The sequence below is a fragment of the Fukomys damarensis genome, unplaced genomic scaffold (assembly GCF_012274545.1).
Source record: "Fukomys damarensis isolate Sample0158 unplaced genomic scaffold, DMR_v1.0_HiC HiC_scaffold_15, whole genome shotgun sequence".
NCBI classification, from domain to species: domain Eukaryota; kingdom Metazoa; phylum Chordata; class Mammalia; order Rodentia; family Bathyergidae; genus Fukomys; species Fukomys damarensis.
Window position 1 is genome coordinate 45437742 of NW_022900927.1, and position 20573 is coordinate 45458314.

Genomic DNA, 20573 nt, shown 5'->3' on the forward strand with positions numbered 1-20573 from the left:
CACAAATAGATAGATCATCTAGGCAGAAAATCAACAATGAAATACTAGAACTGAACCAAGCTTTGAAACACATGGACTTAATAGACATCTATAGAGTATTCCACCCCACAAAATCAGAATATTCATTCTTTTCAGCTGCACATGGGTCATTCTCCAAGATAGACCACATACTAGCTCATAGAACAGTTCTGAATAAATGCAAAAGAATCGAAGTTATCCCCAGTATATTATCAGATCATAGTGAAATCAAGCTGGAGATCAATAGCACAAGAAACTGTAGGAACTTCACAAACACATGGAAATTGAACAACACTCCTGAACAATCAATGGAGCACAGAGGAAATTAAGGAAGAAATTAGATATTTTTTACAAATAAATGAAAATGCCAATATAGCATACAGGAATCTATGGGACACAATGAAAGCAGTTCTTCGTGGAAAATTCATAGCACTGAATGCCCACATTAAGAAAACAGAGGAAGCTCAAATAACCTAATGATGAATCTTAGACTCTTAGAAAAACAAGAGCAAGAAAAACCCAAAGCTCAAACAAGAGAGGAAATTATAAAGATTAGAGCAGAAATCAATGCAATGGAAACTAAGAAAATGATACAAAAAAATAAATGAAATAAAAAGTTGGTTTTTTGAAAGAATAAATAAAATTGATAAAGCCTTAGCTAATCTTATCAAAAAAAAGGAAAGAAAAGGCTCAGATCCATGCAATCAGGAATGAAAAAGGTGAAGTCACAACAGATCCAACAGAAATCCAGGGAATCATTAATTCCTACTTTGAGAACCTGTACTCCAATAAAATGGAAAACACAGAAGAAATGGACATATTTTTAGATACTTATGAATTACCAAAGTTGAACAAAGAAGATAAAAACATTTTAAACACCCCAATTGCAGTCAGTGAAATTGAAAATGTAATTAAAAATTTACCAACAAAGAAAATCCCAGGCCCTGATGGATTCACTGCTGAATTTTACAAGACATGTAGAGAAGAACTACTGCCTTTACTCTTCAGACTTTTCAATGAAATTGAAAGGGAAGCTATACTTCCAAATTTGTTCCTGGAAGCAAGTATCACTTTGATTCCCAAACCAGGGAAACACACAACTAAAAAAGAGAACTACAGGACAATCTTGTTAATGAATATAGATGCAAAAATCCTTAATAAGATACTAGAAAACAGAATACAAAGAATCATCCAGAAGATCATACATCCTGACCAAGTCAGATTTATTCCAGGGATGCAAGGATGGTTCAACATACATAAATCAATAAATGTAATACACTATATTAACAGAGTCAAGGACAAAAACTATATGATCCTCTCAATAGATGCAGAAAAAGCATTTGACAAAATTCAACACCCATTCATGATAAAAGCCCTGCAAAAATTTTGAATGGATGATCTATATCTCAACTTAATAAAGGCTGTCTATGAAAAACCAACAGCCAGTATCATATTAAATGGCCAAAAACTGAAAACTTTTATATTAAAATCATGAAAAAGACAAGGATGCCCACTATCACCACTTCTCTTCCATATAGTTCTGGAAACATTAGCCATAGCAGTTAGACAAGAGAAAGAAATTAAAGCAATCAAGATAGGAAAGGAAGAAGTTAAACTGTCATTATTTGCTGACGATGTGATACTCTACATTGAAGACCCAAAAAACTCCACCAAAAGACTTCTCGACTTGACAGATTCAGTAGAGTGGATACAAGGTGAATACCCAAAAATCAATAGCCTTCTTGTACACAAATAACAGATTCACTGAGATAGAAATTAGGGAAACAATTCCTTTCACAATAGCATCCAAAAAATGTAGTATCTAGGAATCAGTCTAACAAAAGAAGCAAAAGACCTGTACACTGAAAACTACTGCACACTGAAGAAAGAAATTGAGGAGGATATAAAAAATGGAAAGATATCCCCTGCTCCTGGGTAGGAAGAATCAACATAGTGAAAATGGCCATACTAACAAAACTACTATACAGATTCAATGCAATGCCAGTTGAAATTCCAGCACTATATTTCACAGAACTAGAAAAAAGAATCCAAAAATTCATTTGGAACCATAAGAGACCTAGAATAGCAAAAGCCATGCTAGGCAACACACACATGGCAGCAGGTATAACAATTCCCAGTTTGAAACTATACTACAAAGCCACATGAAAAACAGCACAGTACTGGCAAAGAAACAGGACTGAGGATCAGTGGAACAGATTGTAAGACAAAAACAAATCCAGGTGTACTCAGCTACATCATCTTTGACAAATGAGCCGACCGTCCTCAGTGGAGGAAAGATAGCCTCTTCGATAAATGGTGTTGGAAAAACTGTATTTTAACCTGCCAGAGATTAAAACTGGACCCTTACGTTTCACCATGCACTAAATTAAAATCCAAGTGGATGAAAGATCTAAATATTAAAACAGAAACACTAAACTTTCTGGAAGATAAGTTTGTCAGAACTCTTAAAGACATTGGCATAGGGAAGACTTTATGAACGAATCCTCAGTATCACGGGAACTAGCAGATAGAATCAACAACTGAGATCTCATCTTATTAAAAAGCTTCTGCACTGCAAAAGAAACCATCAACAGAACTAAGAGACAACCTACAGTGTGGGAAAAATTTTTTACCAACTGCTCCTCAGACAAAAGACTATTAAATAGAATATATAAAGAACTCAAAATAATCAGCCCCCCAAAATATAAAGACCTAATTAAAAAATGGGCATCTGAAATGAACAGACATTTCTCAGACAAAGAAGTAAAAGCAGCAAGTAAATATATGAAAAAATGTTCCACATCACTTGTCATTGGAGAGATGCAGATGAAAGCAACACTGAGATTCCACCTCACCCCACAAAGAATGGCTGCTACCAAGAAATCAAACCATAACAAATGTTGGCAGAGTTGTGGGGAAAAAGGAACCCTTCTCCATTGTTGGTGGCAGACTGGTAAAACCAATATGGAAATCAATATGGAGATACCTCAAAGAGCTGAGGCTAGAGGTTCCATTTGACACAGCCATCCCTCTGCTGGGTATCTTTCCAAAAGAACTAAAAGAATCGTATCACAGTAATGTATGCACACCCATGTTTATAGCGGTACAGTTTGTAATAGCTAAAACTTGGAAACAGCCCATTTGCCCATCAGTTGGAAACTGGATAAAGACGATGTGATTTTTCTTTAAAACGGAATATTACTCTGCCATAAAGAATGAGAAATTAGATTCATTCATAGGAAAATGGATACATATTGAGGATATACTCCTAAGTAAAATAAATAAGTCATACATGTATAAATACCGAGTAGTTTCTCTGGTGTGAATAAACTAATAGTACATAAGATCCTAATGAAATAACTGACATTGTGACATGGGAAGAAAAGGGCTACAAGTGTAGGGAAGGTGGGAGGGGTAGGGGAAGGGTAATAATGGAAAAGAAAAAAATGTGAGAAAATGAAAAGATGGAAATAACGTGTTTGTAAATGGGGAGGGGAAGAGGGGGTGAAGGGAGGGCAGGGACATTGGGAAAAAATGAGAACCAAGACCTGTCATGTAGAGGTACAAGATCCCAACAATGAATGTAACTGTACTGTATCACTAAAATGTACCAATAAACTCAATTTAAAAAAACAGAATAGTAGTGATACAGTGTACATATTGGTTTCTTTTTTGCTATTACATATCACCACAAACTTTGTGTCTTAAAACAATACAAATTTATTGTCTGGTGCTCTGGAAGTCAGAGTCTGAAATGTGATTCAACTGGGCTATAATCAAGATATCAACAAGCCTGCATTTTTTTCTTTATAATTAGGCGATAATCCATTTTCTTATCTGTGACAACTTTAAAAGTTTTCTGCATACTGTGGCTCATGGCTTCTTCCTTCATCTTCAAGGCTAGCATCGTAGCATCTTTCTCAGGCTCTTCCTCTTCTGCCTCTCTCTTCCACCTTAAAGGATTCTAAAAATTACATTGGGCCCATGTGTATAATCAGGGTGCTGTCTTTACTTTAAAGTCAGTAGATTAGCAAATTTAATCCCGCTTGAAATTTTACATTCCTTTGCCATGTAACAAAACATAATCAGTTTCCAGGAATTAAAACATGTACATCTTTCATCACATTCATGTATACAAAGTGTATCATAAAGACCCCTTCTCTGCTCTTCACTTAAAGAAGAAGGTTAAATCTGATTTTTAAACCAAACTTAAAAATCAACTCCTAGTGAATTAAAACCTAATGAAATTCAATGCTACTATATTCCTAAAGATAGTATTGAACAGTATCTTTTTGTCCTTGAGATAGGGGAAAGATTTCATCAATTACATGTAAGCATGAAAACTTTAAAAGATTGAAATTTTTCAATACTTTAAGAATCTTTGTATTCTTTAATTGTCATAAGAGTAAAAAGAACATGATTGCTGGTCAAAATTAATTCCAAAAGTTACAACTAACAAAAAATTAAAGTCCAAAGTATAAAAAGAATCACTGCAGGACTGTGAGAAAAGTTAACCAGGGTAAAACTAAAGTAGGCAAAAGACTTGATTAGTCTTATCACAAAGAGGATGTCCAGATGGTTAGTCAATATAGGAATAAATGCTTAGTCTTAATTAGTAATCAGAAATACAAAGTATAAAAATGAAATAATATTTTTGTAATCATTAGGTTAGTAAAAAATTTTAAAGTTTAAGGGCTGGGGATTTAGCTCAGCGGTTCGGTGGCCTGCCTTGCAAGCGCAAGTATGCAAGTTCAATCCTCGGTACCAAAAAAAAAAAAAAAGTTTACAGTTTAATAAGATCAAGTGTTAGCAAGAATGTAAAACAGCTACAACTGTCCACATTTCTGGTTTGAAAAAAAAATTAGTTTAATTCCTTTGATACAAAGTTAGTGTTAAATCAGAAAATTGAAAGTGTCTATATAATTGATCTCAGCAATTCTACACCTAAATACGTACCTTTGAGAAAGCCTTACATGTTGTCTACACACTTACACAGTAATGATCAATAGTGGTAGTGTTTCATAACAGTAAAGGTATACGAAAAGTATATTAATATTGCAATCGGTAAATTATATATTCATATATAATCAGTATAAAATACTGTGACATAAAAATGTGAATTACAACTACACGTATCCGTGTGGTTGACTCCTGTGAATATAATTTCAGCTGAAGTAAGTCACAGAAAATTCCCTATTCTTTCATTTATATAATTCACAAACAAGCAAAACTGTGTGAGTATGTAGGAGTATAAACTGTGGAAAGCAATCAAAGCATAAGGATGAGAAACACAGCATCAGTATCATAGCTTCTTATGAACAATGGAATGGGAAGAGTGCTGGGGTAGGGAACAGGAAGAGTTCGTCAAAAATCAATGGACTAAATGAAAAACTGCAAATAAAGTATTTGCAAATGGGGCGGGAAGGAGCGGGTGAAGGGAGGGCAGGGGTAAGGGAAAATAATGAGAACCAAGACCTGTCATGTAGAGGTACAAGATCCCAGTGATGAATGTAACTGTACTTTATACCTAAAATGTACCAATAAGCTCAATGAGGAAAAAAATCAATGGACTGCTAATATATTTCTCGTTTGGTGTTAAGTGCAAGGGTTTATTCTATTGATATTCATTACATTTATACATTAATAATGCTTATAACTGTTCATTATCAATAAAAGTTTAATCTTTTTATCCTGCTATACTACAGGTTCAGTTGAACTACATAATATATCCCTAATATCCAGTATAGTAACTTCATTATAGTAATAAGAAAATAATAACAGTTACAATGATTTGTTTCATAATTAGTCCTTATCTGAAAGTTTTCTAAAGGAAATAAAATACCAAAGAAGGAATTTCATAAAGTAAACATCTCTTAAAACCTTGGAAGAATGGCAGGAAAAATGCAGTCTATATACTTTATTTATCTTAGATATTTCTTTATTTCCTTATTGTGTGTGTGTGTGTGTGTGTGTGTGTGTTAAAGCTCAAACCCAAGTCCTTATACATGCCAGCAATCATTGTACCACTGAGATACATACGCGACCCCTTAATCATTTTATTGTTTTTTCATGAGAGCTAGTATACAGCTATACAAGAAACATGTAAGTATTGCTGCTTCTGATTGTTAGCTACCTAGTATAATTTTAAGTTTGATGATGGAATAATCAAATAAGAATATGAAAACTCAGATCTTAAAAATGGTCTCATAAAACTAAAGCTGATTGTTGAATCTATAATGTATGATCTAAAGCCAGGCATGGCGGCACACACCTGTAATCCCAGAACTCAGAAGGCTAAAGCAGGAGGACTGCCTTGAGTTTGAGGCCAACCAGGGCTGTGTAGTGAATTCAGGACAACTAGAACTATTTAGTGAGGCCCTGTCTCCAGACAGAGAATATATGTGTATGTTAGTGTGTGTTTGTGTGTGTGTGTGTGTGTGTATATATTACAATTACAAATCCAAATATCTTAAATGAAGATTTTACTCTAAATCTAGATAACTTAAACAAATACATGATGGTTATTGTAGTGGATTAGTAATTTGAAGAATTTTATGGAGTTCCCTTGAGTTTTTTAAGACTTTCCGTGTATATTAGCATATAAAAGGCACACAAGATAATTTCATAGATATTTTGTGATGATGAAAAAACTAAATTTTGTTCTGCATTTGCTTGTTTTCATTTATTTAGCACACATCTGCTTCACCACTGCTTGAATTCCCTACAATAATGCTGTTCTTTGGAAAGTGCTATGAGTGAACCATGTTCTTACAGTTGTGTTTTTGGAAAAGCATGTGGGTGGCATTGGATTCACCTGAGTAGAATTTTAATTAGATCTAGAGTATTCACTTTTATTACAAGAAAGAATACTAGTTCCTTTTTAGCATGCTGATCATGCTTTATTCTGACCGAGGGCCCCCTTTTAACCTGTTCTTAACTTCACATCATTTAGCTCTCACAGTCACTTTTTTAAGTTGTTGAAAATGTTTGATTATTCTTTATACCACCAAACTAAAATATTTTTATTGTGATTCAGCCCAATCCATCATCCCATTCTTCACCCTTGACACCCTGAACAGCTCCTGGCACACATTGGCCTGGTGCATAGAGTATTCATCATTCTCCACGCCACTGTTTTTGCGCCTTTTTTAATATTCCAGAACTGTTTACTTCTCCATTTCTGCCATCCTCATTTCTTAGAAACTCTAGCAGGTGAAATCCTGTGTATTCTTCAAAACCCAGAAGACATCTCTGTCATGCCTCTTCTCCTTCTTTCCCTCTTCCATCTCCTCATACTAGTTAAACTGTGATTCGCTACTAGTTTTGAATCTCCTATTAAAATTTATTGTATTTCTACTCCTTCACCACCTTCTGAGCTCCTAATGGCCAGTTTTCACTCTTATTAAATGAAAAGTTTTGGGGCGCCCTCTGTCCCCCTGTAATTATTGTCTGTATCTATTCTTCGTTTCCAACAAAACTGGAAAAGTTTTTTCCTGTTGCCTTCAACCCATTCAATCAGGTTTTTCTTCTGTCACTCTGCCTTTCTCAGGGGCACAGATAAACAATGTTGATGGAATGTGATGGTCACTTCTCAGGGCTTTATCTTACTTTTCCTTCATTAGAATAACAACCAATTTGCCACCTGTATTTAATTTTTGTTTGTTTGTTTGTTTTATTTGATATCAGGGTGGAACTCAGGACTTTGTGCTCGCGAGGCAGGTGGTGGAACCGCTGAGCTAAATCCCTGGGCCATGCCACCCTGTATTGAAAGGGTTTTTCTCTCACATTCTAGGGAAATACCTTATAAAATAGTCACCTTTTCTCTTGCTTTTTTTTTTTCAATCTTTTTCTGATTCTTCCTGCTCTTTCAAACTTCTAAATGTTAGAATGCTTTTTACGCATGCTTCTACCCCGATAATACCGTCCCCTCCATCACATCAACTGGCTGATGACTGCCATGTCTGTGGTCCAGTGAATGACAATCTCATTCTTCCAGTTCAGTCTAAAAGTCTTGGAGGAATCCTTGATATTTCTCTTTGTCTTACTGCCTACAGCCAATCCTTCAGCAATTTTGAAAGCTCTCCCTTTTAAAATATTTCTAAAATTTTACCACTTTTCATCATCGTAGGGCTACCATCTTTGTACAAGCCACCACCATCTCTTCAATAGATTAGTATCATAACCTCTGAGTCAGTCTTTCCTGCTTCTACTTTTGCCCCTAAAGTCTATTTTCTTTGCACAGTAACCAGAGATACATAATATTTTATTCATATTTATTTTAAGCATATATATTTGAGTACATTTTTATATTTATGAGGTCAGCTTCTCTTGATCTCATCAGTTAAGGTACAGTTTTTTACTGTGACCTGCAAAGCCAAACATGATCTGGCTCCTCATTTTCACTCTGTTCTTTGCTTTGTGTATGTCTGTACTAGATCCATTAATTTCTCAGATATTCCTATGTATCTGAGAATACCTTCAGGCCTTTACATGTGATGTGTTCTTTACCTGAAATGCTCCTCCCCAGAAACTCACTTGGCAAGCTCACTCTCCTTCTGGTCTTTACTCAGAATTATCATCTCAGTGATGTACACAGCCACTCCTTCCTAACATTTCCTATCTGTCTTCTTTTTCATTAATGCTATTTAATATTTCATATGTTGTAGTTGCTTGTTTTCTTGATCATCTCCTAATTCAAATGATCGTGTTTCTTTGTTTTGTATTGTTTTGTTACCAAGTAGAGAATCCAAGTAATCTGGCTATAGAATATTTTAGAAAAGCTTTTAAAATAACAGTAAATCTGATTTTTATTATTCTGTAATGATGTTCTCCCGATTGTCTCCTTGGTGAAATGAATGCTTCATGTAATACTCTCCTCTTTTCTGATTCCCAGTGTACATTCATATTTTGAAGTCAGGCATCAGAGGGAGCAGAGTGTCATCAGTAAGCACAGGAACTCTACTGACTGCTTTCTAATCCCAGTCTCCACTGTGTAATAACAGTATGGTCTTGAACACATTATTTAACAACTTCTTTGCCTCTGTTTTCCTATCTTTAAATTGGGGTTAATAATAGTTCCTATGATAAAGGGATATTTTGAAGATTAAGTTGGTATCTATAAAATGCTTACACCAGTGTTTAAACACACTAAAATGATTATTTAAAAGATATCTACTTTGTTGAAACAAATGTTTCTTTGTTCATATAACTTTTCTTCTCTCTGAAAAACACAGGAAAAAAAAAACATGTAACTACTCTTGAATACTCCAAGGATCTCCTTTGGAATTTAAGTCATAATTTGACTGCCAAATCCAAAGGAAATGATAATAATAAAATAAAGTTCTTATGATTCCTTTATGGACAGTCAATAATAAAACACTATGGAGGAGACTTTGGGATTTTTTTAAATGTTAATATTTCCTGTTAGCTGTAGTAAACCTAGACATTTTTTAAATCTTGGGAATAGTGCAACATCCTTTCTCTTTGGTAAATGATCTTTGCCTTCCTTTTACAGTCTTTTGTAGCATATCCATTCAATTAGTCTTTGTTTTGTCGATAAGATTCTAAGTATTTAAAAAAAATTTTCTAAATTAAACTATTGATGCATAAATACTTATACATGTAGACAACATAAATAACAGGTTTTTTATTTTCAGTTATTAAATACAAAGAATAAAGCTTTATTGGACTGCATCTTGTTGAGGTGGCTGAGTCACTTTTAGTAAGGCGTTTAGTAAGGGAATTGTTTTGTTTTTTTGATGTTTCAGAGTTTTAGGAAAGAGAGATTAAGAAACTAGAGGGTCTGGACATTGATTTCGTTAAGACAATAGCCAGCAATCTATTCTGTTGAAAGTCTTTGCAGATCTTTAATATATACCCATATGAAGGCATCTGCTTTAAATCACTATAGGTAACCTATTGCATTGCCTAAGAAGACACTGCATATTTATAGAAAGAGTAAACAAAACTTCTTGTACAACCAATAGGTAAAACCAGAACTTTCCACAATTCCAGATGCTCACTCAAAAACTAAAATACCAGCACATTGATATTACCAAAATAGATCTTATCCAACCTATCTGTAGTACTTTACAATTCACTAAGACTTTCCCCATGAATTATCTCCTTTTATTACCCTGTGAAGTAAATGATACTTTCTCTCAGTAAAGGACAAGTTCCAAGAGATGATTTTATATTAAATTTAGTTCTTCTCACACCTAGTATTTTTTGTTTTTGTTTTTGTTTTTTGTCCAAGCTAGGTTTGGTTGTTATTGTTGTTGGTGGTGGTGGTGGTGATAATGGTAGTATGACACTATTTCAAGACAGTATGCTTAATTAAATAAGAGCATCCCTGAAGCCTGTATGAAAAAGAGTTCATAGTGGGCAAAGAGACACTTTGCATTGTGTTCTGAATCTTTCTCTTACCGTGCTCTCATTCCTCTGTTCACAGGGCGGTCTCTTTTGTGTTAGGCATCGCCTCTTGTCATCTAGGTACTTTCTTAGGCCTTGCAGATAATGTATCAAATTATTTTTGGACCCTGCTCTCAAGGAACACATTCATAGTAGAGTGACAGAAAAAAAAGGTTATTAAATTAAAAGTTAGAAAGGCTACTATTGCATTAAACATTACTGGGGACATATTGGAAAATCAGAAGAATGGTACCATTTTCCTTTCTCAAGAGGGCACTAAACAAGGTTGCGAACTGACCCAGCAGTCATAGTCCATCAATAGCCACCCATTGCCCAATATAGTGTCCACACTTTCTGAGCCAAAGAGCAGGGGATTTGTGGGCTAATACTTAATTGGATTCATAGAGAAAAACATAGAGAGAAATCATTTATAGCAAAATGTTGTGTCATATTTGCTTCAAAGAATAGTAACATGAATTTAGATATATAACTCATGCAATAAATTACTTAATTGTTTGCCTATATAAAATATATAATACAGTAGCACCTCGGTTTATGAACTTAATTTGTTCCATGATTTTGGAAAAAATGGTCACATTTGTGTTTGTGTGTGACAGATGGCTGCAGTCATGGTTCTCAGCCAATGTAGAGTTAGCAAACAAAAACAAAATCTTGCCAGATGCTTTTTTTGTAAACCAAAGGTACCAAAAAGAATTTGTGAACCAAGGTACCACTACTTTTAACAGTATATCAGGTAAATATTACTAGTTTCAAATAAATGCTCAGAGAATTCAGCTCAAAGCTATCATGCCACTAATCTCACCTGATACCATATTATAGAAAATAGTTTTAGGGTATGAAATCAAAATAAGGTTTTATTTGAAGTTTTTGTTTGTTTGCTTGCTTTCTTCAGTGAGAGAGAGAGAGAGAAATGAGGATATTCATGTGATGAAAGTAAAGATGAAGTGAGTAAAGAAAAGTTGACACAGAAAAGGAGAAAGGTAGGCTTCGGATCCCTGATGTTAACAATTATATTTATTAATTAACTATTGTACAGAAAGATGTCTGTCTTCAGACATTTCAACGTAAGACAGTTAATCTCTGATGTGTCAAAATATAATTAGCAAAAGTAGACCCCAACTCTAGTTACATACTGAAAAAAATGAGATTGACACTTAATATTTAGTAGACTAATATCATAAGACACCTAAGAAGACCATAATGTCATAAATGCCACTCTTTTGAAACTCTAACAAGTATAGAAGTTTTTAAACAAGCCTCATAAAAAGGTTTACATTGCTAAAAAATTAATATCCCACATATTCCATTTATGAATAATTTATTCTTTTTACTTTGTCTACTAATTTTTAAGGTTCTTAAACTTCCTTTTCTCTTGTTAATTAGTAAAGCTGCAGTATTTAAAGCTATAGATTAGTGGTGGTGAATCTGTGGCACAAGGGTCACAGGAGATGTTTGTGTCATTGAAAGCTCTAAAAGTTCACTATCACTGCTATAGACTTTTCTAAATACTAATGAATAAGATATCCTTTCGAATAGCTACAGTGGGCATATTCTGTGTCATAAATTCTCTTTGCAAATGTTGTTTTAAGAACATTGCTTTAGGCACTCAGACTTTAGAAATTGGTGCTGTGTCTTAACAAAAGGAACCTTTAACTTCTAAAAGTTCTAAAAGTCTGATTCATTGTATTAATAATGTGTTGATTCATCAATTGTGTTAAAATTGACATTTGTATTTTCTGAAAACTATTTTATTCTTAAAATATAATCATTAGTACTTCATACTTCTTCATCATTAGTACTTCATACTTTTCATCAACTCTGAAAGATCTTCATTTTATGAATTGTGAATTATTCTTCCCCTAAAACCCAGCACAATACAGGAAAATAACTACCATACATTGAGTGTCAAACCCTGAGCCAAGCATTGTACATAGAATACTTTATTGTCTTCAGCCTTATGAAATTCTGCTGATGATCAAGGAGAAGCCAAATATTTAATAAGTGGTAGAGCAATACTGGAGACCCCTGCAGTAGGTTCCAGTCTCCTGCCTAGTGTACAGCGCAGGGCTGAAGAAAGACTCAAGGACAGAAATAATGAAAGAAGTGGGGAGCCTCAGAGGCCAGTGCTGAACAACCAGCAAAAGCCCCAGTCAGTCCAAGCCACTGACTTTTATTGGTAATCAATTGGGGTGAAGGTGAGCTATGTGCTAAAGGGGAACTAAGTGTGAGGATATGCGGTCTTGCAGTTACTGTGGATACTAATGCACTCAAGGATTGTAAAGGACAAGTTAAAACATTCTTGAATTAGGAGTGGAAGAGACAAAATAAAGAGTTGTAATTATAACCTTGTCCTTTTAGTTAAGAAGGTTTTAGTTATGGGAATGGAATTTGGTTGCAAGTTACTCTGACCTCAACTGCTACATTATCTCATATTGAGCCCCACAGCTTCACAGGCCTTTCTCTGGTCCTGGATATGACTCTTAGCAGGAAGGTCATGCTAACCTGTGTGCTACCATGATGCTTCTATGATTCATGTAAGTTTTAGTCAGACTCTCTTCTTGAAATGAGTCAACTGAGGATTAACTGTTTCTGGCCAGCACTGCTGGCAATCTAGTTTGGGCATAGTCAACCGCACAGTCCCCTACAGAGTAAAATTCAAACGATTTTCAGGCTTGATTTGAAGACCTGTGCTACCCACTACACTATCATACATATACAGCAATTCAGTGGATATTTTTAGATGAATGAATGAATGAACACATTAAATCACATGAGTACCATTTGGAAAGAATTGAAATATTTCGGAGTAGCTATAACTTCTGTTAGGTTTAGATAGTAAGCCTAGCAATAAAAAATTGAAGAGAACAAATCTCCTCTGGTGACATGTGTATTCCCTTATCCTCTCATATCATTTTTAGTTAGTAGAATTTTTCAGCATATTATTGTTGTACTAAAGCAATAAAACTCATTTATTTTCTAAAGTATGGCAGGAGAGTCCACATAGCTTCTCTGTACAAATACAAGGAGTGATCAAAATACACAATAAATGTTTGAATTTTTAAAACTTTATTGCAGTAAAAGACACATTGCCATTAATTCCCCAGAAAATACTCTCCCTCACTTTGAACACACTTATCCATCATTCTTACTACTTTCTGAAGCAGTTACGGAAGTCCTCTATTTTGTCTTTATGAGATATGATCAAAAAATCATAAATGTTGGAGCTGAGTGCCATCTAATGTGAAAGCAGGCTCATAAAAACCTTTCCATGTTTTCTCGTTTACCTCATTTGATGGATCTACCACTGCGTGATTTCTAACCCTTCCCTAAAGTCAAAATGACCATGAAAAGTAAACACTTTGAAATGAGTCAGGACATCAAGGCAGCCACAGAAGCTCAACTAAAGACATAGATGAAAACTTAAAGACCTGCTTTAGAAAGAGGCATGAACAGTAAGATAAGTGTGTTCAAAGCAAGCTGGAGTATTTGGGAGTGGGTTCATGGCAATGTGTCATTTATTGTAATAATTTTTTTAATTTAAACTTTCTCTGTATTTTTGTTCCACACTGCTATGTACATCTTCTGGTAAGTTATTGTGGATCAACATCTGCATCTGTGTACCTGTAACACAGAGGAGATCAAATTCACTTGTAACCTAACACTGAGTATAAATCCTGTTCATACTCTGCTGGAGAAAACACTAATAGCTAACATCCGATTCTGAAGCTAGACCTAGGCCATTTACTTAACCTCTTTGTAGCTTATCTTTAAAATGAGATAGTAATGAAACTTAAATATTTGGTGATATTGTAAGGATTAAATGATTCAGTGCTGTAAAAGATTTAAGAAACACTGGCACATGATTACTATGAAGTAAATATTATCTGCTAACTACATACATTGTTTACTTTGCACTTTTCCTTATATGTTTATTCAGTAGTTGCTCTGTATATATATTTTTTGAGATAAGTTCTCACTATGTAGTTGAGACTGACCTGGAACTCACTATGTAGCCCAGGCTGGTCTCAAACTCACAGCGATCCTCCTGCCTCAGCCTCCCGAGTGCTAGGATTAAAGGCATGCACCACCATGCGCAGCTTGTATATTTTAAATTACACTTATTTATATAGTAAGTCTGCCTTTTCTTTTTCTATTGGATTATAATAAATAGACCTATTTACCATAATGCATTTCCCTGCTGTCATGTTACAAGGTGTTTGTTTTTATAAGCTGTGAAGTTATTTAATTATTTAATTTATGTATTGAGATCCTGCTATGTGTGAGGCATTGTCCTAGGTTCTGGAAATATATACATGAGCAAAACAGGTGAAAACTGCTCTCTGGCCACTTAGTTACCTCAAAAAAACTTTTAAACTTTGCAACTTTGTCAATAAACATTTTTAAGCATGCACATAAAAATAAATAATTATTTGATATAATGTCTATACTAGCATATAGATTTTACAGTAAACTCAAAAACTGAAATTATAAAGGATAAAATAGAAATATAGATTCTAATATTTTCTTTCCCTTTGGGTTTGTCTCATTTGGGGAGACTAGTGGCTTAGAGTTTAAAGGGAGAGAAAAATCAGAAAAACAGGAAGTATTTGAAGGAAATATATCAGAAACCCAACTTCATCTGGAGTGCCAGAAAGGCTTTCTTAAGGAAGCAACATTTAAGATAAAATCTGAAAGGAGGAGTTTAGGGTCCCCAAGGCAAAAAGATTGAGAGTGGAATGTTCCAAGAATACTGTTTATAGCTAAAAGCATGGTGTGTTCAAGATGCAGAAAGAATGATTTCAGAGAAGGCAGTATCATAAAAGCATGTTGGAGTCATTGAATGAGAATCAGATCATACAAGGCTTGTATACTGCATTAAGAATTTGAATCTTAAGGTTAAAGAATTTTAAAAGGAAGGGTAACATGATCAATTACCTTTCTGGCTCTATTTGAATGATTTTTTGCTTGTTATTGCTAAAAGCAGGTAATAGTAAAGCCAAACAAAACATTTTAAGACAAAGTCTCATACAGCCAACTGTTACACTAAAAATAATCTTAAAATAATCATGCTGTGAGACTGTAAAAGATATTCTGAAAAGGAAAAGTAATATAAGCGCAAATTAAAATTGAAAAAGTTTCTCTTGTTTTCAAGCAGCCTGAAATAACAAAAGCCAGGAAATAAATCCTTATACTTAGATTCTCCCTTCAGTTTGCAATGCTTACCACTCGTGAGCATCTTTTTCTGGTTCTTTTGATGCTAATAAAAAGAAATACAGATTATAATTTCAGTAACGATAAAGACAACAATAATGATAGTAACCGCAGTAACAGTTCTTATGTCTCTTCTGAGCATCTTACATTTGTTATCTATTTAGTTCTCACAGCAATGCTGCAAAACAAATACTGTACTGTTTATATCTCATTTTTATAATCAAAGTGCTAATACATGTTAGTGCCAATTTGACTAGAAGCCACACTCTTATCTGCTGTACTGTACTTTCTTGAGATACTCTATGAAGTAGCAATGAATAGTATAAAACAGTGATGGCAAATCTTTTACGGCTTTCCGTGGTGCAAACAACCCACTGCAGCATGCATCCCATAGTTTGGCCACCATTGGTATAAAATAAGAATCCGAATCACTGTCTCATAAAAATATTTAAATACTTGTCCTTTTGTATTACAAAATCAAACTTTCAAAAACATTAGCATAAAGGGCAAGAAGTTAATATTAAATGGTGCCTTTCTGTCTACACAGTTAATTCAATATTCTCTGATACATATGTACATATCTAATATATGATGTCTGATATACATAAAATATAAAACTATGTGTAAAATCTGAGAAAGTGGCTGAAAACTGTATAAAGATAGTTTCTGCATCTGCATCCTGAGAATTTATACCTATTCAAATAACTGCTAATTCAGGGATGTGATAAAATAACCTGAACAGAATGAGGACATGGGCTATAGAAGCTAAAAAAACACTTTAGCAAAAATAGTGACTTACAGTCACTTTAGCAAAAATAGCATGTAAACGTAACTTTGCCATAAAGAATGACTTAGTTCAACTGACCTGAAAAGTGAGGAATCCTACCTGTTAAGAGATGAGTACATCTCACTTTGGTGAGTACACACCAAAGTGTAAATGTAGAGATGCATCTAAATCAAGGAGTAGGCTGATCTAAGCAGAGAAAACGAGACTCTGGAACACAAAAGGATATGAGAGTGAGAAAATGTGGTGATGAACATGGGCCGTCATCCTTAGCCTTTCCAAATGTATAACAAAGATAGTTACTGAAAGCTTCTGGAGCAGGGAAATGGGAGAATAAAAATGTTCTTCTAGAAAGGTTACTTTAAAAAGTATGTAGACAGAAATGAATTAAGACTTCAGTCAGAGGTCTTAATTAGGAAATAGTTTTTCAGGACATGATGTAATAAGTAGAGATGAGGCTGCCACCTTAAAATGTGGCTGATGGAATATTTTTGAGATATATTTTGAAGGAAAAAACTGATAAAATGTGATGTCTCCTTAATCTTAAGGATTAATATTTATTCTGCCAAGAGTAAACGAGGTCTAATTCATTGTTTCTGATAACTTGTAGGAGAGTTTTTTCTACCCTTTTTATGCTATGTTTAAATTGCAACCAAATTTATGAAATGTGATAGTCTAACATACTTTTATTTAAATTCAAGACCATTTAAAGATACTTTGTTTAAACAGTAATGAAAATCTGCAAGACATAAGTGGCATCAAGTCAGACAGCTCAGCATATGGTACTGGATCAATGATTGGCACTAAAAGATTTACCGTTGTGTAAAAGAGTCCCCTTTTCATAGCTGTTGAATTATTGCCACCAGTAGGTGTTGCAGTGAAATGTGTATTGTGGTGGTGAGCTAGTAAAATTAAAAGGTATTTTGAAGCACAATGGAAACTTTTGAAGGATTTATTACTTTTTTTAAATGAGGCTTTTTAATATTATATGTTTAAAACTAAATGGTATATTTTTGTAATGCCTTTCACTGCTGTGTGTTGTAAGAAATCTCAGATATACATCCTGATCCTGAGTGCTTTATATCACTTTACAATTTATACAAAAGTATTACTACATTTTGGTCAATCTGCATTTGATTCCATTTACACAAAAGATATTTTTAAATAATTCATGTTTGAATTTATGATTATGTTATTTAAAATGGAAAGCCAAAAATAAAAACATCACCTTTGTTTTTACAGCAATCAGCATGTTGGTAAAATTTATTCCAAATGCTCTTCCTTTCTGGATTATGTCAGAATGTCTCTAAAGAAGCTTGGATTAGATGAGTCCAAGGTCAGTATAATTACTGATTATTTTCACAAAATACAGAAGTAATATGGGGTGATCATTTTGGGATAATGCAAAGTAATCTGCTTTCTGATCATCTCCCTTTCTACTTAACTTTTTGTAACAAAGTCTAAATTATGTTGGAATCAGACCTCTATTTTAATTGCAATTCATTTTTCTTGTCATATAGTTTGTTGCTGTATATTTTCAGAGTGATTTCCTCCCCTTTAGATTCCCTGAGTTTAAAATATACCAGTTAGTAGTTGGGCACAGTGGCCTGGACAGTCTTAACTGAAGAAGAGCTGGAGGTGTAGATCAGTGGTACTTCACTTCATATGCACAGCCCTGGGTTCATTCCCTGATGGGGGGGATACTTTATTTACATCTTTTATATTAATTAAAAATTTAAATCTCAAGTCTTTAAATGGAAGACATGGGAAGTTGTAGCACCCTAGGCATCCCAAGGTAGTTATTGATAACGTTTTTGAAAGTAAAAGGTAAATTGGCTGACTAAAAGTAATATTCTGAGATTAAAAAGAAACCCTCAACATGATTCACATGAGTTAGTAACTAAAAAATTAAACTGAACTTGGATCACCTTTGTATACTGAATTGATAAATATAACTGTAAGAGATAACATTGTTTTCATGAAAAAGTTAAAAATGAGTGTGTATCAAGCTAAACAGTATTATTTATTGTACCAATTATACCTCTGGTACCCAGTTGCTTTATTACTTAAGACAGTTATACTTACTAATCAATTTCCTCTGCTATAAAGTAGCTCAGAAGCCATAGGAATTTAGAGAGGATTAAATGAGATAATACTATAAAGCTCTTAACATAATGTTTATATAGTAAATCCTAACTATATGGCATTATTTTTCATTATTTTGGTCTCAGTCATATGTATTAGTAGAAAGATAAAAAATTTTTAAATAATGCAATTGATATGATTCTTAGAAATATTTTTATTTAGCTACTAAAATGACTTTCTTACTCCTGTATAAATTAGACATTATGTTCTACTTAAACTAAAAACATACTACCTTTTGTCAAAACCAAACAGGATAAGTACAGAAAGAATATTTCTTATCTTCTGGCTTTGTCTTCCCAGGTTTTTCTTTAATAGTTATCATAATAAATGTTCCTTCACCCATGTTTATAGCGGCACAGTTTGTAATAGCTAAATCTTGGAAACAGCCCATTTGCCCATCCGTTGGAAACTGGATTAAGAAGATGTGGTTTTTCTATAAAATGGAATATTACTCAGCCATAAAGAACGAGAAAATAGATTCATTCATAGGAAAATGGATACATATTGAAGATATGCTCCTAAGTGAAATAAATAAGTCACACATGTGTAAATACTGAATAGTTTCCCTGGTGTGAATAATCTGCAATAATACATAAGATCCTAATAAGATTACTGACATTTAGAAATGGGAAGAAAGGAGCTAAAGGTGTAGGGAAGGTGGGATGGGTAGGGGAAGGGTAATAAGGGAAAAGAAAAAATGTGAGATAATGAAAAGATGAAAATAAAGTGTTTGTAGATGGGGAGGGGAGGAGGGGGTGAAGGGAGGGCAGGGATAAGGGGAAAAAATGAAAAAAAAATGTTCCTGAATATATGTATTGGTCAATAAACAGATATTAATAATAGTTTACTGAGCACTTACTATGTGATAGATGTTATACTAAGAGAATCACAATATAGCTAGCTCATTTACTCTTTTTTTTTTTTTAATCGGGCATTGAACTCAGGACCTTGCCCTTGGGAGGCAGCCAGTGGCACCACTGAGCTAAATCCCCAGCACTGTATCTCATTACTCTTAACAAAAGCATTTACACTTAGAAGTCTTCATTCAGTTTTAATAACATGTAAAAAACTAACCAACTCCCCCCCAAAAAAATCCAACATTTTATTAAATGTTTAAGAGAATGAGGTTGCAGGCAAACCACTAAGCCCAAATTGGAGAGACACAGAAATGAAGATAGAGACTCACAATTATGAGAACAGAAACTCCCAAGTAGAGCCTCCCCAGGAACCAGTGCCAGGGTAAGAAAACCTGAACTTTGATTGACCATTTATTAAAGCTTACTATGAACAGTTCTGAAAATAAAAAGACTACAGAGGGAACCAGTCATAAGGAGAGTTCCTCCTCCATGAGTGTGACCTGATTCAATTAAAAAAATCCCCTCATTGTACCAGCTCACAGAATGGAAGAGTAATTATTTTGAAATCATCAGAGTACTCTTAACAGGTCTACCCTCAGGATACACAGTACTATTCATCCAGAGCACAACCAGTTAAGCATTTTACCAGTGCCTACCTGTTCTGTGGTAAATAAAATACTCAGCTACAGTCAACTCTAACCTTCTGTGTGAGAGAAGGAAAGTACCCACCTCCAGCCAGCTTTAGTAATCCCAAGAAGGAATAAAAATATTGGCACGTAATTGTGAAGATTAGTCCACAGACAGGGGATACTAAAAAATTGAGACCCCATCATAAAACTATAAAATACTTCCCCTTTCCCCACACCTTACCCCCCATCACTTTAAGGGCTATTTACAGGGGTTCCTTTTTATATGTCTGGCTATCAATAAAAAAACTGCAAATCATACTAAAAGTCTATAAATACAGTTTAAAGAGACAAGGCAAACATTATAACCAAATTCTGATACAACAAAGATGTTGGAATTGTAAAACTAGGGATTTCAGACAATAATATGCTAAGAGTTCTAATGGATTAAGTTCTTAGTGGATTAAGTAGACGACATGCAAGAATAGGCAAAAGATTCTT

The 20573-nt window shown here is 34.2% G+C and overlaps 1 protein-coding gene across 3 annotated transcripts in view; it reads left to right on the forward strand.

The window, feature by feature from the left end:
- Mettl25 (methyltransferase like 25) overlaps positions 1-20573 on the forward strand; it is a 101898-nt gene that overhangs the window by 66770 nt on the left and 14555 nt on the right. The window contains exons 9-10 of one of the 3 annotated variants that reach the window (XR_777498.3): positions 11342-11429; positions 17687-17731. Coding sequence is in view for 2 of the 3 variants with exons in the window: in XM_010610139.3 (XP_010608441.1) it covers positions 17687-17780 (94 nt within the window). In the remaining variant the exon portion in view is untranslated. Of the gene's footprint in view, positions 1-11341; positions 11607-17686; positions 17781-20573 lie in introns of those variants that run through there. The other 2 variants (XM_010610139.3, XM_010610126.3) reach the window with 2 other exon arrangements.